The sequence below is a fragment of the Morone saxatilis genome, unplaced genomic scaffold (assembly GCF_004916995.1).
Source record: "Morone saxatilis isolate NCDOM2014 unplaced genomic scaffold, NCSU_SB_2.0 Contig0, whole genome shotgun sequence".
NCBI classification, from domain to species: domain Eukaryota; kingdom Metazoa; phylum Chordata; class Actinopteri; family Moronidae; genus Morone; species Morone saxatilis.
The window spans coordinates 14839030-14865400 of NW_023339650.1; the positions used below are offsets into that span (position 1 = coordinate 14839030).

The window sequence follows — 26371 nt, forward strand, 5'->3', positions numbered from 1 at the left end:
CCCCAACAACCCAACACGCACACACACACAGTACAGAGAGACCTTCTGCCTTGTGTGGCATTGAAAGTCGCTCTCCAGTGGCCACTTTGGTGATCAATGAAAGAGAATTTATATAGCAGTGGATATTGGCTATATTTCCATGACATAAGTCACATCAAATTGCACTCTGTGCCCTGTTATAAATGTAATTATTTCACTTTGTACAAAAAGAGTATTTTCACCGAAGATCATGTCACTGTCAGAATGAGTGCGGAATTTGTACAACTCTTGTAATTTAGTTCATCCTGTTACTTTCAGTCAAGGCTATGAAGAACACACGTGTATATTAAGTGTTTTTTGTTATTCAGAGTGAAGATTTACAGGCACTTGAGATGAAGCCTGACTGTCCTAGATAATGCAAAGCTATGTTGAATGTACGTCTCCTGTTCTTTTATCCGTTTGGCCTCTTCTTTCATCTCGCCTCACATCAATATGTCCATTCATTCCATTTTATCCATTGTATAACCTGTGTATAATCATGGTATCAAAGGACTTTCTTTTGAGTAAAGTTTCTATTTTTTCCTCCTGTATATAGTATTAATCTTCATCTGGAAATCTATTTAAGAATCGGCTTAGAATTGGTTAAGTACATTTTTTTAAACAAAAGCAAAACATGTACAAAGATTCTGGTAATAAAAAAGAATTGGAGATTGACTCCCTCGATATTTCTCCTGTCAGCTATTTAATTTAGTTAAAGAAATTACACAAATCCTTTGGGGGAAGATGTGCATGTGTATTTATTTATTATTGATTTTCCCCCCTGCGATAAACGTGTTAACGTTACAGATATTTGCAAGGGGATGAAGCTTTCTAAGTTATTGTGAAATGATGCAATGAAAGGCATCAAATAATCGTTATTCAGAAAGTCTCCCACACTGTTTATCAGATAGAATACATTATTCACAACCAATATATTAACTACAGTCGTGAGCTGTGCTGTTTGGAGCCTATTGATGATATTATAAAGTCTCATTCCTTCATTATAGCCGAATCTCTTAATTTAGCTAATTGGCTTTGTTATGACGATAACTAGATAATTCACTGGTGTAGAAGTTGTTCAGCAGCACTGCTGGGTTTATTATTGTTATGACAGTGTGGCAGCTGCATTCAGAGAATTGCCTCTGAGATGGTGGAAAAGTTTGAGTTGCTGTAAATGAAAATCAGATCGTTTCAAGTCAGCAGGAAAGAAATTACTTTAATTTGATAACATCCAGAGTGAAAATTAACTGCTTAGAGACTATACCTCTAATTAAATTAAGTAAAAAATGTATGGCCTCATAATATCCACTCTCAAAATAAATGTGAAATTATACAGCAGATTATAATAATATAGTACTTTATCTGCAGCTTTATTTTGCCTCTAATACAAGCCACAGCGTCTTTCCTGTATGCTCAGATTGATCTTAATTCCAGATACTGAGGGCACAGGGTGGGGCTGTGCACAATGTGATCCATAATGGGTGAAATAATTGGTGAAAAGAGACTGGCTTGTCAAAATAACCACTGCGTTGCGAGGTTGATAAGCGAGAGGATGTGGACCTTCATCCAGAAGCAGGGCCAGCCAGCCAGCCAGAGGTAGAAACCAGCTAGAAAAGCAGGCTTCCCCTTGGGCTTTCACATCAACCATCAAATGCTTGAGGTTTCTTAGGTCATGCCATTCACCAATTATTTGGATTTTATGTAAAGATGAAATGATTTTAGTTGGCGGAGGGGAGTTTAAAATGTAATGCATAAATATACTTGACAGGCAATGAGATCTTGCTGGCAAGGCTATTCAATAGTACGTATTGTATGATGCTTTTATAAAAGGACTACAAACCACTGCATGCCCTGTATGTTTAACAAGAAAAAGCCTATTCATCCTTGAATAAAAAGACACAATACACCAGGGCTTTATTCTTTATTTAAAAGCTGCGATATTCCATTTAAGAAAATCGATCATACAGTGGAAATGTGATTACATTTTTTTAATTCATTGCCAACATTGTGCTGTGTAACAAGGTTGTGTGGCCTTCAAACATGTTTCCACATGGTTGGCTTGACTTCATCTACAAAATCCACTTTATTCAGAGGAAGAGCTGTTTTATGAAGGAGAGAGTACATTTAAAAAGATGTTTTATTCACTTTTTATGAGGGGTTTTGTATCATACATTCAAAACTAAATCATGCTTATTAAATCACTGATGACATGTAACCTTTTTGTAAAATGATCGCGTTGGTATTTTATAAATAAATAAGTCAGTGTTATTGTGCTTTTAAATTGACTTAACAGGAGCTCCAAGCACTCATATTAAATAAATCCGAAGAAGAAGAAGAAGAAGAAGAAGAAGAAGAAGAAGAAGAAGAAGAAAAAGAAAACAATCCAATCACTATCACTAGATGTTGATTCAAATGGTTTTGAAATGATTGAATCGCTGGTTATTATGGGAAAGACAAACTCTCTACAAACTCAACACTCAATCAGAGCCATACAAAATGTTGTACAAAAAAAGACAACTTGATAGAGATGTTTCCAAAGATGCTTAAATACTTTGGATAACTGCTTGAAGGTCGAGGACAGTCATATTCACCTAGGTTGAGGCTAATGTTGTAAAACACGGAGGTTGGCATCAATTGAAGGCCTGAATTTGTCATTGGCGCAGAGATTAATGAGCGAGATGAATCAGTGAGTAGACGTTTTGCACTGTATTGACAACCAGCCACCACACTACCACATTTTTGCCGCACTACAACCTCACCTTCACCAGCTTGTTCAAAAGAAGTTCGTCCCTTAAACCACGAAACAACATCTTTACAGCGATCCCCGTGAAGATCAGTGTGAGCTTGTCAATTTGTTTGGTATAGTTTTTCATTAAAATTGTTAAAAATGATCTTTGATTTGTCCACGTTCCCAAGACTATTGTTGAGGTTGAACAATACTTTCTTGCTTTAGAAAGAGCCAAGTGCCCTTCGCATTAACTTGTTCCAGTCATTTTTAGTCAGGTGGTACTGTATTTTTCTTCCAGACAGTCATTTTGGTGAAAGACATCTAAGCGATATTTCATTTTTCTGACAGTTCTTTCTGCAAGATTTACTCGTCTTTGCACTCCACAAGCCTTTGTGTCAACAGTGAGGGCATCGTGCCATCTCGATATCGTCGGGGTCAAAGGGTGAGGGTCAAAGCAGCCTTTCGGACCTTTTAGGGCAGTCCACACTCGGTGCACTGCTGAGAGATTCTGTTAGATAGGGATTGCTATGATATCCAATCGTCTGTGTCCTTTATTTTCCCTGCAGCCATCAGCAAGCTTATTATCATGTCCCTGTCTGCTCTGCTCCACTCTGCCCTCATAGCAAACAGGTCTAATTGTGTCTCGTAGCTGCGGGCTCAGAGCGGAGGGGGGGGAGTGGGTTTAGATGAGTGATACTCAGTGATGTAAATGGCTGAATAATATGGCCCCAGCGTTTGTGGTGGAGCTCTATCTCTCAGCGGTAATCTAGGCCATCGGGGACCCGCCAGTATGCATCATCCCCCATCAATGAGCCTCTCTGCTGGTTGGTAATTTATTCACTGCTACAGCGGTTATTGATAAAGCACTTAAATACAAATTCCCCTTCTTTCCCAACTGCCCTCCTCTGCGCCGTGCGACGCTCTGTGTTGTAATATCACAGCGTGGTCTGTGTTGTGTGTTTATCTACTTATATTGTCCGTGTTGATCTAAGGTGGGCTGTTTGTTTTCTCTTTCTACTTTTCTGACTGTTGCTCTCCCAGGAGCTCGTGATGGTTCGGTCCAGTCTGACGCCAGCAGCAGTCCCTCTGAACAGAGTCAACTGGGCCAGTCACACCCAGGATACCCAATGGGTCCACAGGTGAGTCAGGGGATCTGCAACAAAATAAAGCCAAACTTAAAACACTCTGTTTAATCAGTGATAATGTGAACACATAAGCTCAGATTTTGATTGAGGCAGGAAGTTTGCAGAAGAGGTAGATGCCTGTCCTCAGCTATAACAGTTGAGTTACACTCTTTTATGTAAAGCTCACAGAGGTCTGGAGAAAGTTAACATAAACATTAAAAGGAAACTGGCATAATAAGATGTTAGACACACAAATGTAAAAGAGTTTGTGCTCTTCGACCCAGTATTTTCAAGCAGCAGTGTCAGGTGTGTGCAGCCAAGAGTAACTGTGTCAAATAGGAGCACACAAACAACAACAAAAGTTGGAGAAGTTGCAAAAAGAATCAATTTATTATCTCTTGATCTGCCATTGTTGTTTGTCTGCCTATTTATTGCCCCTGAAAACTTCAAATCTTCAAAATATTTCTTTAAAACATACACTATTGTCACATTTATTCACATGTAATACATTGATTCTTTTTGCATCTGAAGGTCTTTTTTCCTCTAATTATACCGTCCATCTTGAGGCAGCCTTTGATTGGCTGTGAGTTCGGAAATGCCTGCCTCCTGAAGGAGGACTTCTTGTTGCATTTGGTTACAAGTTCTTTACACTCTTTTTAATGGCTTTAACTATTTTGACCCTATTTTTACTAATTTCAAACCTCTTAAAATTACTGCGAAACATTGAACAGACCGAGGCAAAAAACTGCCAGCCTCATCAGGTTTCAAACACCTGCTCCACACCTAGAGGAGTTAAGAAGGAAGGAGATACAGGTATATAATACTTATATCAGATCCACTGAAAAGGCCTCCATCTGACTGTGTTGACCGTCCCTCATCAAATGACCTTAATATAGGAACAATGTAGACTGAATGAAATCAAAATTCCCGTTGTAAGCACTTTCTGAGTTTCTGTGCTGAACAATCTCCACCGGTTTGACTGTAGCAGTGTCACCGTAACCATCAGTGTGTGATACAGTAATGATGATAAATGATCGGACAAACCGGGGCCGGGTGCATGAGAAGTCAAGGGAGGACCGAGTTCTCTGATTGGTTGGCTTAAGCATCCTTCTTTTTGATGATGAGCGGTCCGACGTTGTCTCCGGTCCCCTCGTTTAGTTTGTGGGCTTTGCCTCCATGAGAACACACTGCTCTTTTTAGCCATTCGATGACCACTGCTGCACACGTGGAGAATGAAAGCACTCAAAGGAGCCAATCTAAGTTTTTAGTCAGTAATTTGAAAGATTGACAGTTTACTCTGATCACAGCCATAATGGGAGTAAGATTAAAGCGTTTGCATGGCAGTTTCAGTAACAAAATCGCTGACTTAGTCTTGTTACATTCACATCCTCTCAGTGCATGTGGTGAATGAAACCAGAAACATAAAACACCCCCACTGACGCTAAATAATATTCAGCTAAAATGTGAAATCGTAAAGTATTTTGTCATCACACATCATCTTCACATGTAATTGAGTTGTGGCACTAATGAGCTGACAATACCGGCCTTGTCAAAACAAGCAGGGGAGCAAAGAGCCCGAGCCTGCAGCCCTGTTAATAGCTCAATCAGGAATTGTCCTATCTGATTGGATTTATTGGCCTGGTGGCTCGGCGATGTTTAATGAACATCTATCTCATTAGTGTTGCTCAATGTCACCGCTCAACACGCACAAGCACACACACACAGAGATCGTCAGGTTTCCTCCACCCTCTTTAATAAGGCCATTCTCTCTGCACTCAGTGTTACTCAATGACAGTCAATCCTCATCAGGATAAACAAAAGAGGAAACACGAGACGGGAGGAGAGCCGTTTCAGTTCTGTCGGGCAGGTTTATGTCGAGAGAAATCCCTAGTGAAAGTCAATCTGCTGCAAGTGGAGATAAAAAATGAGCTTAATTAAAAGCACTTTTCTGATTACAGATACCCTCGCTGGTCAAAGCCACTGTTTGGATAATAGATAAGAAATAAACACAAAAGAGAAGGCATCTCGAGCAGGCAGCAGTTAGAGTCTGAGCCTCAGCAGGCGGCTCTCAACAGTCACCATCTAATATATTAATGCTGTCAGTACAGTCTCTGTGAAGCTAACACTTTTCAGAAACAAAGGCGCTCCGCATGCCATACCCAATTCTCTTGTTCCAGGATCAATATGTTTTGATAGATTCTCGCTCCAGAGCCGGATATTGTTCGAACAACCATTATCCGATGGTAGTTTACCCAACATGAATCCACCTTCCTTCTGTTTCCCACTCGCAGTTAGGATGACAAAAGTCTGCTATCTGGGTGATTATGGGCAATTTCTCAGTGCCAGAGCTGCCAAGCAGATAGAAGGGCCTATTCTCCCCTGATGGGCAGAGAGGCTGGGTACCACATCCAGTCCTGAGCGGGGCTGCTTCCCCATCCAGATCTCAACCCATACCCAGCCTGTGCGTCTGTGTGGCCCCTAGGAGAGCGCTTCTCAACACGCAGCTGTCAGGCCTGCCAAGCACTGTACAACAGCTTTTCCAACAGCACCTATGGAGAGGAGGAGTGAGAGTTTCAGGCAAAAAGGCAGAAGGTGCTTGAAACTGCTTGTAAATCTGGATGAGTGATGCTGGAGATTCTCGTAGTAAAAGCTTGCTGTGTGGCTGCGAAGTTGAGCTAATTATATTCACTCTAAATGTATTCTTATCTCTGATTTTAATGTGTGCACATACAGCGTTCTCACCTCAGATGAAGATAATAATCAGTCTTAAACTGGCACAACAAACAGCCTAAAGACTAAGACCTCTTCCTTAAAAAAAATCTCTTTAAAAAAGTGCTTTCTCTCTTCAGCTGCTTGTGTGCCTAACAGCTGCCTGTTTCTCCAAAGCTGCCTGTAATGATAAATAAATCAGGGCTACATCTGATAATTGCAGGATTGTCTTTTAATGTTATTCCCTTATATGTGAGGCTGTCTTTGCTGTCAAGCCTGGCAATCTCATTTTGTTTGACTCCAAGATGAAATGTTCAAAGAGTGTCTTTGATTATATGCTGCTTCAAATCAAGATTACATTTAGTTTAAAATGCGAGATTAAACATATGTCACTTGCAGCTAACAAACGGGTTGCCTTTGTTATTGTCCTTTGAGGATTCTTTGAGCGCCCGAATTATTAATTCATTTTTTAAAGTTAATGGCAAATGTCATTTTGAATGCTCTCAGAAGCGTCAGATATTGTCATTTGTTATGTACTGTTGTTGCGTATCAAAGCCAATGTTGAGAAAGAGGAATTCTATACCGTGTGTGTGATTACTCTTGCCAGCAACAATCATCACTCTGTGCTTTTTTATTCTTTTAACAGCTTAGAAACACAAACAGGTATTCATTTGTCTCTCAGTGCAGATATTTCGCCCTGAGATCTCTCCATGCTCTGTGGCTTTAAACCCACATGACCTCGTACCTCTTAAACTGTGATCACATGTATGTCGGAGTAGGTGCAGGCATTCTACACCATGCAGGGTTATCACAGTGACACGCCTGTCACCCAGGAGCACCAGGCTTGGGAGCATGGTGGGGTCTTCGCACCAGTCAGCCCGCTCCGCATCCTGTGCAAGCTGCAGACACACCATGCAAAACAGAAGCAGATAGCTGACAATTGGAGTTAAAGGCTTGTGAACGTAAGTCACAGAGTCAACACAGTGCAGCCAGGCTTACCTAGCAACGTCTAAAGGCTGCTTTACTGTGGACGCAACACAAGCTGACAATGTACTTTTATTATATTTTATTCCAAACAATTCAATTCGATGTTTAAACAGTAATTTTGTTGGATTCTGCAGCATCTTCGGTATCTCCTGTCTCGTACCTCCTGTGTAAATTCAGTTTGACATGCTCAAATGCTGACATAATTTGAAAAAGGTTTTATCAGAATGAATGAAATTTAAGATGTCATTCTCTGTGTATTCATGGAGATTTCAGCCACGGTACAAACCTTCCCACTTGTGGCTCAAAGCTCTTAAAAGAAAAAAAGGTGTATTTCCAAACCCACTTCCTCGGAAAATACATTTGACGAGATCTTCTACTGTGTAAAATATATCAGAGCGATAGCTGTGATAACATATCTTTTCCTCTATGGGTATGACTGCACAGATTCCGCTTTAGCTAATATGAATGAATGGGTACATGAAGAGACGAGAGTGATGTGTTATATCCCTCATCAAAAAGAGTGAAGTACTGCTACTTTTTTTTTTTCCCCCGAAAAGCACTGTGTATTTCAGGCACATTTCTGTGGTACCACAGATTTGTTCAATGGGATGAAACATAAATCACTCTGCATCTCTGTGAAAGAAAAAATTTGCAGCTCTTTCACAAAGATTGGATTTGATCTCTGTCAGTACCGACGGCAGTGTGTTTTTACTGTCAGTCTGTGACACAGCAAAGCCCAGAATTAATCTGCAAAACAACTGCATTCATCAGAATACATTGATTAGTGATACAGTCGCTACTGCTATACTTGTCTCAATCAAGCATCCCAGGATAGAAGATAGTGTAAATACATCAACTAAATGTGATGCCCTTACTCTGTAGCAAAACAAGTGTTCAACAACACACAAGTAATGACAGGTGATAATTCAGTTATTGACTACAGAGATTTTGAGCAAGCTGTGATTAAAAACAAAATAAACTTGAGTTTGGTCTCATGTAATAACTAACAGTGATTCTTCATGATTTCAACCAGCGTTAAGTATAAGAGTACATTAATGGTATTTTGCCTTGATGTTAGATGTTACTGTAATCGATTACATTACCTTATATTGTTTTCTTATTAGAGGAAACGCTTTATATTTACATTTAACTTTGAGCATGTTTAGTTTCTGTAATGTGACATATTTTCGCACGTGGATGAGTTTTAGTTACTAGAGGGCTAAAAAGAGGGACGTGTCTTAGTGAAAACGGTGACACACAGTACCAAACTGTGGAGGGAGCTGCAGAGGATCGTTGGCCTCCACGCACCTCCCTCACCCGCGCTGTTAGACTAGGAATCGGGAAATATTTAGCATGTAATGAGACAGGTAACTGAACAATAAACACAAGAACACAGGATTAGAACTTGGAAAATGTGGCATGCTGGGTATTTGTATAAAATCTGAGATAGTTGAGAATTTACTTTCATATAATTTTCTTTTATGTACCTCAAATATGGTAATGTAATTTGTCTGTAATTAAAAGTAATCACATTACAAGCAGTAATGTTATTTAGCTTACAGTATAAGAAGGACCAAAATGTTTAGGACAACACAATAAAGATATTTTTGGTCATATAAAAAATATGTATAATGATAAACTACCCATCTGTGTTTCTATAACCAATGATCCTATGCATGTGTGTTTCAGTCTCTCCTGGTGGCCCAGCAGCTGGCCAACGCAGTAGGCGGCGTAATGTCTGGGGCAGCGCCAGGCATGAACCAGCCCATCCTCATCCCCTTCAACGCAGGCGGACACCTGGGCGGGCAGCAGGGCCTCGTTCTCTCTCTGCCCACAGCCAACATCCAGAGCCTGGTGGCTGCTGCTGCTGCAGGGGGCATCATGACGCTCCCCCTCCAGAACCTGCAAGGTAAGAAAGAGGGCCAAGTAGAAATACAGCTATAGAAAAAAAAACCTTGACAAAACAGGGTCAACATGATATCCCAGAAAGAAAGTCGCAAATATTTCTTCTACTGTAGGAAGCTGATGGATGTTCTGAAAAGACTCACGGTCATGTAACACTAATGAAGGTTTTTCTGTGTTATACATATGGAACACATCATAGAACATGAGACACCAGGAACTATTAGCAATAAATACAACAAATATTGATCCCAACAACAGTTTGTTTTACGTTTGTTTTATTACATGGAACTGTTTTTTTGTTTTGTTTTATATAAAATGCTTTACAAAGCTTTTGAGCAGGTAAGAATCCTTTAGGGGTTTGTATCCCAAAAAGCCGCTATCCTCAACTTGCCCAGAGGAACAACCATATTAATTACAGGTCAACGTTTTGCAGTGCAGCGCAAAAGCACTTTATGCCTCTTTCCTGTGCATAAGAGTGCACTGTACTTCACTTTTTTATCTCTTTTCCACCTCATCTGTCCATCCACATGGCTGTACTTATCTTTGCCTTTTAAACTTTAATGCCCAAGTGTTCTCTTTTGATCATAGTTGTAAATGGTTTTCATTTTAATGTTTAAAACATTGTCTCTTTTATACCATTAGATTGAGGGATGGATGGGGAAACCGTCAGTCATGAATCTTGGATGAGAGAGCTGCACTAATGTAAAAAGATGCCAGGCTACATGTAAAGCAGTGTGTTTTTAGGATGGAGATTACAATAATGCCAGTGCAGCACAAAGTGCAGGGGAAGGCTCCCTTCATATGGGGAAATGGATGGACAGATGCCCTGAGTGAGGAAATGTGAAGGTAGAAGCCTAATGGACACAAACATGCATAAATAACAGCAGCCACCGCTGTGGGCAGAGCTTTTAATAAACCCGCATCTATCCAGTGAGCCCTTCAATGTATCCATCAGTAGTGGACGATAATGGGCCCAGCAGGCCAGTCTGACTCACACTTCAACAGATCTTACTCCTGGCGCATGAGGGACAACCCAGAGGCCTCAGTGATCTGATGAACTGATCGACAAACACATTGTCAGGGTGTCAGAACGCCAAAACAAACACCTCTCAGTCATCCTTATTGTCCACTGCTAAACAAACCAACAGGCAGTCTGAAATCCAGTGTTCTGATAAAATTCTTCATCTATGAGAGATAGCAAAAAAATAAAAAACTGTTGTGGAGAAATGCCTCTGTGGCAGATCTTTTTTTAAGCGTGCGGACTGACAGACTGCCTGTTCGCACGTCCTCTTATCTGAAGGGGATGCATTGAAGGGACCTCCATGGAGAGAAAGTGACACAAGTCACGAGTGAAGCTAAATGTCTTGACTGTGTCCGGGCCCCTCTGGCCACGCAGCGCTCCTCCACTCTCCCCTGTCTGAGTTCATCACAGCTCCGCTGAATGAGGCCTGCTGGCACAGCACCTCTGTCAGACAACTGCAACTCTAGCCTCTGCCCCTGCGTCCCCCTCGCTTCCCCTCCCTTCCCCTCCGGGTCTCCAGGCCTGATTAATCACACATATAATACAGCGCTGCGCTGTCGCCGGGGAGCAGTCAGCTCATTTCACGACCTCAGGAGCAAGTGTGCTTTACAGCACTCACGCTGCTAGCTAATTAGCGTCAGATCAGACACAAGACAACTGTGAGGAACAGTAATGAGACTCCAGGAGGAGCCCAGCCAATGGCTGTATTTAAATGTAATGAGGCGGCTAATGACCAACTAATAAGGCTGTTTGTCTTGGGGAATGGGCGGTTGAGGGTGGAGGAATTGTATTCTATGAGACTACAAGCTGACATGCTTATACTGTAGTCTCTTTGTAAGAATGAAATGTTTAATAATCAGTTACATTAGATTAAAATTAGGTTGTTCAGTCCAATTTGTTCTTGCATTTCGTACATTTTCATATTCAGTTTTAATGAGGCATATTCAATGAAAAGACGAAATCAGAACAAACAGGGACAACAGCATCTTTGATCACAGGTTTTGATCATGCTAATCAAAGCTGGCGCTGTGAGAATAAATGTTGACAGAAGAGAACCGGCTGGACTGCTGTGAGCTTTAGGAGGGCAGCTCTCTCAGACTGTGATGAATAACTATCACTGTAATGGGGTTGTGCTATAAAGTTGGAGCGGTTGTTTAAATAAAACTGAGCAGCATCTTGTGGCAGACTCAGTAAACACAGGCACCAGTGTAACTGGTTATTTGTCAGAATGATTTATGCCTGCAAACATGCAGTAAAAACAAATTCCCAATGAAACTAAACAAGGGAGAAAGTTATCTTTTGTGACAGAGTGCACACAATTCTAGCTGACTTCACAGAGGCAAAAACTAGGTTGGGTCATGCTAGAGGTCTGTAAATATGACGGCTCATAAGAATAAAAAAAGAAATCATACATGATTTTCACAATTTCGAATATAAGTATGTACAGCTGATGCAGGCAAAATATGTGCAGATTATTGCTAACTTTCTGCTGCATTTTTAATAGGTTTAGATTTCACATGATTTTATAACAAGCAAAGCGTGATTACCATACTTGTAAAACTAGTTGTATCAAAGCACTGTACATGCAATGCCCAATGGGAGGAAGCAGAACAAAGTCTCATCTGTCTACTCCTCTTCTCTATGACTCACTCAAAGGTAATGCAAGAAGCTAGTTTACTGGAGCTCTTTCATATTAATAAGCATATCCCATCTTATTTGCTCTCAGCAGAAAGCCAGGCAGCGCATCACATCAGAGAACTGAGTTCTAATGGTGAGGTGAGAGTATTGTTCCTCTGTACTCGTCCGCAGGAAACACAAAACAGCACTCAAGCTTCCCGATAAAGGTCGACATCCCACTCACCTGCAGTAATGAGACCCGATGTCAATGCCAATCAAAGGCATGTCTGCCGTTTTTTGATGAAAACGCTCAGCGGTGTCGTTCGCAGGTTGCGGGTGTTGGCATGATACAAATTAGGGAAATCACTGTGCTCATTACACCACCAAAGGGTGGGCTCCTGGGGGGGAAGAACCAAATGTTTCCACACTAGTTAGACATGTCAGACTGCATCTCTTCTGCCTCAGCTGACTGCTGCTCCTTTAAGAGGTTAGATCACCGGGCCGGGCCACTGACTTAACCTCTGTGTGCTGTGGGAATGCCTCTGTGTCCCTTTACCCATTATATTATCGGAGATGGAGAATTCAAAGCATCCTTTTTGGGCTTGTTATAGCCGCACCGGTTGCTCATTGTGGGCTTCTTTTTCTCATGTGTGTATTTGTCGAATCATTTTGGGATGATAAGCCATTGTTTTTGTGCACATTCAGCCAGTAGAGGAGTACATTAAGAGGACCCAGTGCAAGCAGTCCACATTTCCTCACATCAACATCTGCCATCTTAACACAATAGAGGCCAAACCCATCCCTTCTCCCTTATCGCTGTTTAATTTGAGGTGTTCTCAAGCAGTATGTATTCCACGTCGTCCTTTAATGATTTAACTTTGCTGTGGTTGTAAGATGACTCACAGGGGAGAGAGCTGCATTAAATAAATAACAGTGATAAAATGTAGACCTCATACATTTCAAAGCTAATGCAACTAGCGGTGCAATAGGAGCAGCTGCACACAGTCCTGGAGCGGTAATTTGATTGATTTGTTGTGACAGCAGCCAAATAATTGAGAGTGAGAGGTGCTGCTGGAGATGAAGCGCAGGCAGAGGCAGGTTCGCCAGGCAGTCCCAGCAGATATGGCACTCGGGTTCTCATCTCTGCCATTGATATCTGCCAGTGGTTTATTGTTTGTCTTCAATAAGCAGCTTGGAAACGTGTGGGGTTACTGCCTTTGTGACAGTTTGGCGACGGAAAGGAGAAAAAAAATCACCAATCAAAATGTACAGAGGAGCGATGAGAGGGTTCGAATCAAACACACATGATTTACACTCGGGATGATGCGCAGGTTTACTGTACATGCACACACAGACACTCCCTTGAGACTCATGATTTATACTCTGATGTCTTTTTTGAAGCGCAGATGTAAGTAAATTTTACCCCCCGGTGCTTCACTTGTTGCAGATATGCTGATGATTTTTTAACGTATGCACCCCAAGATATTTATATTTTATATAAATATATATATCTATGTTTTCTGTTTACAGTTGTACTGTTTGTCTTAACCTTCTGGCTCTTGACTCATGTTTTGTTTCTGTGGATGGTGGCAGTGTCACTCTGGCTCAGCCATGCCACAGGACAGCACGCTGCCAGAGCCTGAAATAGAAAGAAAGAAAAGAAAAAGGGAGGGAGGATGAGTCTTTATGGCGGTGTGGAGGAGGACAATAATATTGTTAATCAGATGTGGCTGTGTCTGCTCCTCCACTGCAAACCCTGACATCTGCCCTCACTGGTAAACACTGAGGGAGGCTTTTTGCAAACCTCCTGCCATAAACACACATACAAGACGGTCTCTCGACATTACACACTGTTGCTGTTTGCTGCACCGTGAATGCAGAGAGTGTAATGCATTTATTTAAATGGATTTTGTAGTAGAAGTGTAGTAGGCAAGGATAGGTTTCCCAATTAGAAGTCTGAATGTTAATATGACAAATTCTCAAATTAGCTTCCAATTACATGAATGATTAGGAACATGTAAAATTGTTCCATTTTAATCCAGCTGTTTTCTATTCCCTTAGCTCCTGAGCTATAACAGATTACCTTCTGCCTGGTGTAATTAAGTTTTTAATGTGAAACATGCACGTGCGTTTTGTCTTCTCAACCAAATTAACAGTTTACTTTAAAAATATTACAAGTTATGTGAGCATTTTTTTGATAAGAGCTCAATTATCTGAAGCTTTGCTAAAACTCCTGCACGCTGATATCCTTAATAACTATTCAGTATCTAAGATTGTTGCATATATTGATTGGATATCCACAACAATCATGCACAATCAATACAGTTAATTTTTTCATCATCACATAATCAGCATATTGTTCCTGTTGAGTAGACCAGTCGATCACAAGTCTGAGGGAGCACTGAATCTGATATAAATTACAATACATAATGCTGTATTGTTTTCATGATATTTCAACACTTGTAAAAGGCTTCCAGTAAATGCCTTGACCACTTGGCCCCGGAGTTGTTTTGTAGAAATTACATCTCACTTTTTCTTTTTTTCCCCCTCCCTTTTCCTGGCCAGACTGTTTCCGAAAGATTTGCTAAAGGTCTGCCATATTGCTGAGGCGCAATTCAGAAGCTTTCAGCAACAATCTGTAGTCAAGCATTTTAAATGAAAATTGATTTGTGATTTACATGGTCAGTGAGGGGAAAATGAACTTATGAAATGTTGTAAATGAAATATTAGACAAGGTGCAGTGGGAGAGAGCAGACAGAGATGGTAATCTTGTGGAACTGGAATTCCCGCCTGGCAGAACTGGGTGACATTTTACATTTATCTGTGTTCTGCATGAGTTGTAATGTTAATGGTAATTTTATGGGACTGAACCGGAATGAAAATGGTGTTATCACCGATTGCTTCAAATGTGGAATTGTGTAAAGTAGCACAGCTGCATCCTTTATTTCCCATTCCCCAGTAATGTGAGTTATTGCATGATCTGTTCACTAAGGTTGAATGTGTGTATTCAGCCTGTTTTTATCAGTCTGTTCTACTCACAGCGCCTTATATCAAACACCTTTGCCACAGGATGAAATACACAAACTGCTTTATTTTGATATTAGTATAAATGCCACATTTCTATGTGGATGTTTCTCACATTTATTCAGCAGGTCTTTGCTTTTGTTAGTGAGTTCCTGTGAATTTGCATCATAGGTACTATGTATGAAAGATTGGATAGGATGTTAATGGCCGTTTCCTCTCATTGTATTGTTGGCATGACTTTGTTACATACATTTTTTTTGTGTCTAGAGGAATGTTTTCATATAAATAATCTACTTAAAGTGCAGTAAAAATATGATATATCCTCACTTTCAATATAACTGTATACAACATTATAATGTAAACTAACATATTATCAATATGGATCTATCACAGACTTAATAATACAAGCAAATCAATGTAGCATTACGCTCCAATCAATACTACTTACACTCAGACCAGATGTTCTAATTTTGATCGATACCTTGTGCAGTGAATGTTTCCTATTCCCACTCTGGCCGTGTGCAGCATGTATGGATTTTCATAGAGCTCGCTCTTCCATGTTTGAAAGCGAAAAGAACCAAAGAAAGAACAAACAAAGTGATCCTGCAGCAGCAGAAGCTGTGGGAGTCTAGGAGTCAGCCTGGATCACACAGAGGTCATTTTTAAACACGGCTCTCCAGTTCCCCGTCTGTGAAACCAAAGAGTCCGCGGTGACATTTGTCAGCAGATGGTATGGAACCAAACCCCTCACCAGCCGGGACGTCTCAGCTCCTGCTAAAAGCTATCTGTGGTTACTAATTGCTGACCAGGGCCTAATTACCTTAATTAATGGTCGAAGTATCTGGGGGCCAGATTTGTGGGGGCTTTTATCAGTATCAGTGCAGCTTAAAAGGTCCCGTAGGAGGCCTGAGGAGCGTGTAAGTCCCGTGGGTGCTATTTCTAGACTAACTGCAGACACATCACAGATGGATCCTGTGGCATCAGTACAGGACGGCATGTTTGGAGAGAGATATCTGTTACTTACAGATCATAAGTAAGCCTCACCAAGAACATATCAGGCTAGAGAGGGAAAAAAAGGCTTTTCATGCCTCTCTTTCTGAATATATTTTCTACTTCTCTCTCTCCTACACGCAAGCCCGTTTCCTGAATTACACTGCTGTAATTCACAATGACAAAGTAGACTTAGCACCTTTTTCCACAGACCGTGGGGGGTTTTGTTCAGTGAGCTCTCACTGTGAAATTAGCCCTGGTACTTTCATTTTCCAGCTGCAGTGAAATGGTTAAAAGACACAGATCAGCCAGTATGAAAATAGAACTGATTCAACAAAATCTGCTGCTTCCCCTTGCTTGCTCCTCACCCATCCAGCAAAAAAAAACCCTCCTCCTCCCCCCCACACCCCATTCTTCCTCTTACCCCACCTTTTTTTTTTCTCAGCTACTATCCCATCCTCACCCCCTCCCCCAACCCCGTCAGGCACCTTGTCCGCATCTGGAGAAGGCTTGTAAGTTTCGGGTGCATACATTTCTTTTGATGATATATTGTCCCGGTGCGGAATTTCATTTACTGCCGCTGCCCTTTGCTGAACCTGTTGCTAGTCAGTGAGCACGATAAGCGTATAAGTAGCATGCTACTTCATTCATCATACATCGTTCTGGGCTCTCAAATATCTCATATGCGATTCAGGAAGAAACTACTAAACCGGCACAAAGGATCCCACCAGGATCAGCTGAGGTTCCATTAAACACTGTGTACAAAATAGAGCACACTTGGTAGTTATTATCAAATACACATTTCCAGCGTTGCATCTACAAAACATTAGCCTTCATTTCGTGGTGTACACGTTGTTTATGTAGCAGTGGGAAAATGTATCTCAAGTGCAGTGCTCGTGTAGTACATAATTCCATTCACATTGCATTTTGAATGCATGCATTTTGAAATCTGTTTTTTCCCTCAATCATAGTGGCTGCTCTGTGTTGTATTAAACAGCATTAATAATCACAAGAGGCTCAGTGTCACTCAGAAGTCTCCACATCACTAAGGCAGACAGTGTTGTGCTGCTGGGCATGTTGTGCTGTGTGAAAGTGCTTACACGCTCCCTCAGACAACCAAAGGGAATAATTAAAGACAGAAGATGGAGGCAGAAGAATGGAAAGCAAATCCCATTGTTTGGGGTTATTTCATCCCACTGAATTTCTTTTTCTCACTTTCTTTTCGTTCTCTTCTCACATTCCTCCCCAAATGCACTGTGGGTATGTGGCACGCTATCAAAAGCATATGTAAGCGAAGCAGCATAGAACAAAAGCCCTATGATGTCCTCCTCATACCCACATTGTCTTTTGATTATTCTACAATCATTTTATATCTGTGTAAGTTGGAAAGGAAGGGAAGGCTTAATAACCCCATAATATACAATACTTTAGCTGCTCAGAAACCGCAACGCAAGACGATTTGAAAACAAGCTTGCTTATTCATGATTTGTTCTCGTTTTCTCTAATGGCGTAATTTCTTCAAGCCCTCAATATCCGAGCTGTTACCAAAATAATCCACAATGAAATTCAAATTTAAGGTGAACTAGACTATTAGGCCAACTCTACTCCACTCCATTTCCAGAGCAATAAATGTAGCCCCTCAATCTCTCACAGCTTTTACTGTCAGTCAGAGAGCACTCAGTCATCTCCGTGCATCAGGCCCGCAATATTGATTTTTCCACCCACTGAAACAGCCGCATGAACATAAATTTTGCATGAGGCTTTTACTCGCGGCCTCCGCTTTGGTCTGACGACACATGATGGGACCATGAACACGCTGTAATAACCCAGTCTGTCCTGCCAGGCAGACAGGCTCTTTTTTCTTAAAGAAGGGAGGGGGTCCGGCAGCTTCTGGACTCTGAAGGACAAAAGCGAAGGACCCCTTACTGGGCACCACAGTACTACACAGTGTCCACATAGTATGAAATCAGAGTGAAACCATGTCCAAAAACAGGGAAAGCTCTCAATGTATACATGAGATGTAGCTGGTTTGGTTTTGTTCTGAGGTGTTGGCTGTAACAGTATAGTTAAATATAATTAAATAATTTCTTGTAATGTGATTTCTTGAAAATTTAAAGCATTGAAACTTCAAGGAAATGCATAAAAAACAATGAATTAACTACATCTTGAGGTTTCTAATCATAAATCTTTCAAATGCTTCACATAATTGAATAAGGGTTTGTCCCAAAGAACTACATCTGCAAAGATTTTTAGTTTTAGACCTACATAAAAACAGATGCTTTGTGCCACCGAGGGCCAAGGGTTTGCAGATTTTTCACAAAATCAAACCCTGCAGTACAGAGAGTTCAGCTAACCTATGATATTAACTTTTGTAGTCTTACTCATTAGCACATATTTTGATTGCACAGGTTGATATTAAAAAGCAGAAAAGTCTACAATTTACAAAAATCTTTATATGTTTTCTCTCAGGAAGGAAATCATGAAATTAAAATAGATCTTACTGTGCTTGAGACCCCCGGGAACTCTCTCAAGGGCCCCGAGAGGTCCCTGGACCACACTTTGGAAATCAATAACCTAGCGTAAGCAACACCAAAAGGGCAACATTATCGAGCACATAGGGATTTTCTTGTATGTGTAACATCTCCATGGAGAGGATTTGATTCTTTGAAATGCTTCCCCCAGAGTGAGAATTCTACAACACAGCTTGATATTGCCTTGCATCACAAAGTGAAAGCATTATCTCTGGATCCCTACAAGCGATGTGGTTTACTCTCTAAAACCCTGTGGCTCCGCGACTCCGCTCAAATCTTAACTGCCTATATTTTTTTTGTAGTCGCTGAGTTCCTCCTGCAGCAGGACTGAAACAGTGATATTGCCTGCTGTTGCTCTGAGTAATGTTTTTATTCAGTAGATCACCACTTCCTTTAACGTTTCATTTTCTCTATGTTTATTCCAGCCGTTGCCAAGGCAGGAATCTGTTTTCCATTCCTTTAACATGATTACCATTTGCATGGACTCACTGGTAACACAAATTTGTGTTCCAGGTTGTGTTAAGAAAACCTGTGAAACCTTTGTTTGTCTTTAGCCGGTGAAATTCCAACTTTGCTTTGGTTGTGCCTTCCAATATTAAAATACATGAAACCATATGCAAATATGTTAAACTGCTACAGTGGTGGAATGTAATTAAGTGTATTTACTCACTGTAAATATTAAGTATGCATTTTAAATACTTCTATTTTATACCCCTTTATACTTCTTCTTCACCACATTTCAGATGAAAATATTGTACTTTTTTTTACTCCGCTGCATTTATTTGACAGCTGTAACAGTGAAACAGTACACAGTAATAATAATCCAATTTGCATTATGAGTACTGCTATGTTTGATACTTTAAGTATGTTTTTAAAGCAGGAATTTCACTTGTAATGGAGTATTTATATTGCAGTATTACTACTACTACTTTTGCCACTGGTGATGAGCCAGTTGAGTGAACTTAAGTTGCTAAATATAAAATATTTTGGTAACTTATTCATTGTCTTTGTTATTTATGAATCAAATACCAAAAGTTAACGTTAAATTCTCAACACATTGCTTGCAGTTCTTTCTTTTTTCGTGTCTTTTTTCAACACACATTTGAGCCTAGTTGTAAAAGTTTATGGTTTATAGACTAAACAATATATAGAAAGAACACAACTGACAGATTGATTGTTAATTAAAGTAATTCATGTTTCGTGATATGTAACAAGTGACTAATGGTGATAAAAGTTAACAGTGGAAGTAAAGAAATGAATGCAGAAACAGTAATGTTATCCACTTCATCAGTGTACAAGTGCTCCGATCTAATCCGCAGAGTAAAAATGACCTTCCTTTGACCACCTTTGTAATTACCAGATCTCATAGAGTCTAAATCTCCTTACCTCCAGTGGAGTAATTATCAGTGTGACTCACTGAAAAGGCAATTGAGACAGTGGTTTATGGACTCCCATAGTGGAACGTGAGGCAGAGCAGTAATGGGGAGCTTTGTTTGTCCCCTCTCACCTCTCTTATTAGAGACTGACAGCTGTGTTTAGACTAGAGCAGTTCCTAAAAATACAAGGTTGCTCACATTGGACAATTTCATTACCTCCTGACAGGCTCCTCCGCAGCTTCTGATTAGCTCTTAATTTACAGCGCTCCTAAATGATGGCAAAGACATTCAGACGGTATAACAGCAGTTAGGGATGATTTGAGTTGACATTTTTCGGTTCTCAGTTTAATTATGTATCTGAGCTGAGTAGAAAAAGGTGATGCACATATTCCAACTATGTGAACTACTTCAAAAAGCAATGACCTTATCTTTAAGAAAGTCATACAATGCACATATGCTTATAATTGACTGATTTTACACAAAAGCCACTAAAGATTTTATTCATTTTTGTGAACTCAGTACATTTCTGTTCAAGGTTTGTGGATTATGTTTTCCTTTTTGACGGCCAGAAAACTTGAATTCATTCGACATGAGATGATCTCTCGCCTTCTCCTGACCGTACTTTATGCTGCGTGGAGCACACACAGTTTGATGGAGTGAAAGATAGTCCTTAGTCCTTTTGTGATTGCTGTTACACTGCAGTCATTCTTCATGTTGGCCTTGGCTGGGCCTTTTCTAAGGGCTATAATATGATGAGCATTTGTTCACAATTGCTTTCTAGACAGCTTAAATGTATCAGTACTTGTTTTTGTATTTCTTTTAATGCAATAAATGTAGAGTATCAGTTAGTATGACATTAATCAGATATGGCATGTAGTGTGTATTAAGTATAAATCCAACTTGTGCAGTAGTTGAAACACTCATTTTGACACATACAGTACTATGCGTTTGTGGTTAGTTTTCCAGCATTGATATCCTGGGTTGGTTAGTTCCTTAAATTTCACCTCAAGAAATGTAAAAAAAACTTGCGTCCTGACGACACTTGTACACAAACATGCGCACACACCAACAACATATAAGATAACTCATGGGGAAGAGTTGTAAACCTAGGTGTTGTGCATTGAGAGGAAAACAAGGATTCAAGCTCGAATCAGCCCCAGAGAGAAAAGTGCCGTAATAGGGGGGTTGGCAGAGACTACTGAGATAGCGCTGGTAATGAGAGAGCAGGCTGCTCCCCCTCCCCACCCACCCCTTCACTTCTCAACCGCACAGGAAACAAAAATAGCATTTTGTCTGACGAATGAGCCGGCTTTGACCTAGCCTTTCGACCTCTGACAATCAGTCTCGCTTCGTCCTCCAGTACTTCAGAAGCTGGGGCCGGGACAGTCAAAGATAACAGTTGATTTCTTCTGTGGCACTAAAGCACAAAAAAAATAAAAAATAAATAAAAAGAGCCCTGAAGAGAGGCAGACAGTTCTTCAAAGCACTGAGGTTGGAGGCCTCAGATTCTCAGTGCTGGTGTTTCATACTCCCAAATGATTGTTGTTAAATGTTTAAATGGAGCACAAAATGCCACAGTTCAGCTTGTATCTGGTCATTTAGCTGCGTGACTCTCCTCTATGATCTGGCTCATTCCTCATTATAAACATTAACATAGGCAGAGTTGTGACAGCAGTGAAAGTGGGACCCGTGCTCCTACACCCCTCGGGCGTGATGACTAAGTGGGAGCGCTGCTTGCCTCGCAGTCGGAGGACTAGTGAATATGAAACACAACAAAGAGACAGTGGGAGATATAATGAGCACTATAGGATCCCGGCACCCTTTTGCCCTCTCTCCATCATAAGTGAAGCTCCCACTCTCATCCTCGGCCCCGTGTCTGCTGGAGGAAGGAGCACAAACAATTAGCTGAGACAAGCCGTTTGGATTATGTGCTCAACCAAAGCAATCAGACAGCTGTGGTTAAAAGAATGAGCTTCAGAATGCCAGTTGCCCAGTTAGAGGGGAAGGGAGGGTCAGTGGTCCTGACAGTCTTAACAAGATGACAGAATTTATAAAGCACTGCTGTTAAAGAATATAGTACCTGCGGTGTAGCCCTTATAATAAGGCCACATGGGGCTTCTTCCATATTCCCTCTGTATTTGTTTTCTTTTGCCTCATATTTTTTGTTGTACCTCTTGTTCCTCGGCGTAATGGTTGGCGCTGCAGGAAATTCTCCAATCGTCTTTGATCTTCGCCTGGTTTCGATAATTTTCTGACAGAAATCTCATTTTATCGGCCTTTTGTTTTCTGTTGTCTTTGTTCCCTTTTATTCCATCTTTAAAATAGGGCTCAACATTTTGTCGTTTGCGAAGTTGCAAAAGGAAAAGAGCCGGGTCCTGTCAGGGGCTCAGCACTCACAACTTGCCCCAACATTTCAAGTGAGAATTGGACTCTCGCCGTTTGCACAGATGATATATAATTCATGGTGGGGGTGTGAGAGAGGTGTCAATGTGTCAGGAGGTAGAAGAAATGTAAAAGTGTACTGTTTACTGGCTTTTCTTTGGCTGTGCTTCGGCAGAGAGAGGAAAGAGGAGGATGATCTGATCTTCATCAAATGTTCATCTGTGCCTGTCCTGGAGTCGTAGTGGCCGCACTAATCAAAGACTTGTCTGCCCTGATGTTTTATTCATCTTTTATGAGGCAACCATACTTAAATTATTTAAGTGCATTGATTCCGTATGTATACAAGCTTGTCTACGCTCGTGTTCACAATTGTTTGGCTGTGTTATCAATAGATGTTCACAAACACGCTTTTGAACCAGCATTTGTTATTCAGTCCTTTGTGTTTTTCATTTTAATAGTGTGTACTTTCTCATAATGCTGAAGATATTAGATTGTAGTGAGGGGTCTTTCATCATATATATACATTATGAGCTGCAATTAGGGAGTGTGAACACAGGTTGAGGCATTTTTTATTTTATTTATATCATTGAGAAATTTCTGGAGAGAATCTATTTCATTCAATTCGTTTTAGAGAGAGACAGTTGTAGAAAATACGCAATAAACTTAATTTTCATTAAGCAAGATTGATTTTAAAAACTTTTTTTATCAGTAATTTTGAGAAATATCTCAACCCTGCCTTTCTCAGTGAAGGGAAATTTGTCTCAATTTCTTTCTGCTTTGAGGTCCAGTGTGTTGAGTCCAGTCAGATATCAACAATCACATCGTGTCTCGTCCCCTCCAAGCTTGTATCATGTTTTAATCCACAGAAAATCAGGTTGGATCCTGCCATGGTCATCTGTTGTTTTTATGCTTTTGTTTTCTTTACAAAGCTGTGTAACATCACAGGGTCAAAGCCAACAGCACAAACTCAGATTAACTGTGGTAGTCATTGTAGGAACAATATATTCTAAAGTTTAGAGTCACCAGTTTGTTTTTTTATTTTATGCCTTTTGCATTTAGCGTGACCTGTGAGTAACCTTTTCGTGTCACTGAACACATACGACTGTTTTGCTATATAGAATATAGTTTCTTTCAAGGATTTTCTGACTTAAAAAAAAGGCTGTCAAGATTCTTCTGAATGTGAGCAAAGGTATAAAAAACCTTTCTATCCCCCAAATCTGTATGGAAACTCAGTTTGTCCTTTTTCTATTTAAGGAGCTAAGAAGGTCAGCTTAGATGTTGTTTTTTAGCCCAATTCTCCACATATGGTATTACGGTTGACACCTTTAGTAGACATTATTTGTTGTCTGTGTTGTGGTATGGATTTCTTCTGACATTCAAACACATTGTGTGTGTGTGTGTGTGAGTGAACTGATAGATGAGCCACCAAACTCTGTATTCAGATGTTTTTGAGTGAACTACCATAGAAAATTACCATGAAGTTCAATATTTTTACATTTATTTGATATTTTTTGTATTATATCCGAGATGGACATTGTGAGTCCATGGGAGTATTTGCATTCTGGTGTGGCTGCAGCTTGGCTCAGCCAGAGTGTTCATCGTTTTTTTAAACAGCATAAAAATTTAAATGTGGAAATGAGGTTCTAATGGCGTGCCATTATTGGATCCAATTAGTTAATGGGTTTATTTCTGAAGTCTTCCAGTGAAGATGGATGTCTCTTTCCTATGAGATTTTAAGCCATTAAACCAAAGATTCTGACTTTCTTCAAGTGACAATGAAGACTTTTGGCTCCAGAGAGAGCAATTATATCAGTCAGGCTTGATAGCTTTGTCCTCCAACTAAATTAAATTCACTGACTCTATCATGCTGGGTAAAAACCCTGGAGGACCTTGTTGTGGCTTCATGTTATTTACATGTCTCTCACTGTTCACCGTATGCATCCCACACCTCCATGTGTACATGTATTTCTATCTGAGGTGTGAGCGTATATTTTTCAAATAATGAGGGCTTCTTGTTTATGTGCCAGAACACATGTTGTCTCACTCTCACTCATTTGTGTTTGTGTCTCAAGCACAAAGAGGAATCAAACAACTCGCTGTCCTTTCCTCAACAGCTACCTCATCACTGAACTCCCAGCTCCAACACCTGCAGCAGCTCCAACAGATGCAGCAGCACCACCACCACCAGCAGCAGCAACAGCAGCAACATCAGCAGCAACAGCAGCAACACCATCACCAACAGACCCACTCCCACACCCAGAACCAGCTGCCATCCCAACATCACATGACTCCGCCCAGCCAGCAGCAGACCTCTGTCCCGTCTCCAGGCTCTGCCTGCTCCTCTGCCTCTGGACAACTGCAGCAGTCCCCGCCGCACCGGCCCAACCAGTCGCCAGCCCGCAGTCTCCCTTCGCCCGTCACCCCACCCATGCCTTTGCCGGTGAGTCTGCACCAATCCAACGTCTTTTTTGTGTGTGTGTGTGTTTTTCAATTTAAAACTTGCATCTCTCACTATGTGCAACTGATTGGGATCATATTTCATAGGTTGTGACTACATATCTAACTCTTAGCTATAATTTGAGATGTCCAACAGTATCATCAGCAATACGGATGCAGTATGTAAGATTGCTGCATCATGTTTTGCATATTCACTTGTTAATGATCTTTAGTGCTAGCAGCTGTGCACAGATAGACTCTCTACCTTCAGCCCATTCATATAATCTTTCACTGACACACTGGATGAAGTACATCACAAAAACCATTAAAAAACCCAGCTAACTAGTCTTTATATTTTACTAAAAATACATTCATAAACATTACAAATTAGATTTGTACTTCCTGTAATTCCCTGAAGAGCTGAAGCGTGCATCTGACTGGTGTCATTGTTGATGATGTGATTTTGGGCTGGTCAACCTTGAGAAAACACCTTGTTTGTATACACAATTCTTGATTCTCTGTCAGTGCTTGATCTTTATCAAGTGGCAGCATTTGAATGGAGGCTGGCAGCTCTTCTGTCTATGTGGAGCTATTAGAATATGCATCTTGTTGCTGAAACCTTGACGCACTTGAGCATATCAAACCTCACAACCAGGCAAAAAGCACAAGTCACTTCCTCCTACGGCAGATTCAGGAGGGATTCTGAGGTTATCTAACCTTGGGCTTTTCGGTCGTAATCAGTCCCTTAATCCTTTGCTGCTCTTCCTACTCAACCTCCTTTTTAGTCACTTTGTCTGTCCATCCATCTCTTCCCTTCTGTCCGTCTGGCTGTCACTGTGTGACGATAATAACCTATTTTATATCCCTGTGGTTTCATTTCTGGTGGAGACTGGCCTGGGTCGCCTTTCTGTCCCTGGTCACATTCATCAGCGTCAGACCCTTATTGGGTTGTGGTGCAACCTTCTTTATGGCCAGGATGAGTTGGGCTATTTGTTTCCCCCCTTGCAGCCCTCTCCGGCCCTGTCACGGCCTAGTGAGACTCAGCAGGAAAAACAGCCTCTGGATTTAATGGGCTCCAAAGGCTAGCCGCTACATCGCACCAAACACACTGTCCAGTCTGACTGTGGATAAAAGAGCTGCTGACCAATTCAAAACACATTCACACATTAGGCTGCATCAACGTACAAAGACCTTAAAGCAGACACTTTACAATCAGACTATCACACCTATAAGTTTCTGATTTCCAAGGAAAACCAGTACTTTGTTGAATTTCATAGAGTCTGCGAATGTCTTCCTCAGACACACAATGACAGCAGAAACAGGGTTGTTTTAAAATAACTGCAGTGATACAACTGAGACCCTTCACTTTATATAGATTGTCTTCTTCTAAAAGAAGCAGTGAGGCTGATTATGATGACTGAGGACAGACCTCCTTGAGGGGGGCCAAAGGGGCCACATCAGGTGTCATTAAGATATTGCCTCATCAAATAGGATTATGGAACGTGTGTCTGTGTGTGTGTGTG

At 40.9% G+C, this 26371-nt stretch overlaps 1 protein-coding gene and 1 long non-coding RNA gene across 5 annotated transcripts in view; one reads left to right on the forward strand and one right to left on the reverse strand.

The window, feature by feature from the left end:
* pou6f2 (POU class 6 homeobox 2) overlaps positions 1-26371 on the forward strand; it is a 67864-nt gene that overhangs the window by 10437 nt on the left and 31056 nt on the right. Inside the window, exons 2-4 of the mRNA XM_035652666.1 lie at positions 3788-3885; positions 9256-9475; positions 24527-24852. Of these exons, the coding sequence (XP_035508559.1) occupies positions 3788-3885; positions 9256-9475; positions 24527-24852 (644 nt within the window). The remainder of the gene's footprint in view (positions 1-3787; positions 3886-9255; positions 9476-24526; positions 24853-26371) is intronic.
* LOC118321600 lies at positions 1936-15968 on the reverse strand. 4 transcript variants are annotated; one of them, XR_004796414.1, is made up of 5 exons: positions 15615-15968; positions 13659-13748; positions 9210-9468; positions 7325-7478; positions 1936-6419 (listed from the first exon to the last, which is right to left on the reverse strand). It is a non-coding gene; the product is annotated as an uncharacterized LOC118321600 (long non-coding RNA). The 4 variants fall into 4 exon arrangements; XR_004796412.1 differs by having other exon boundaries at positions 1936-3899; positions 6030-6419; positions 7325-9468; XR_004796411.1 differs by having other exon boundaries at positions 7325-9468.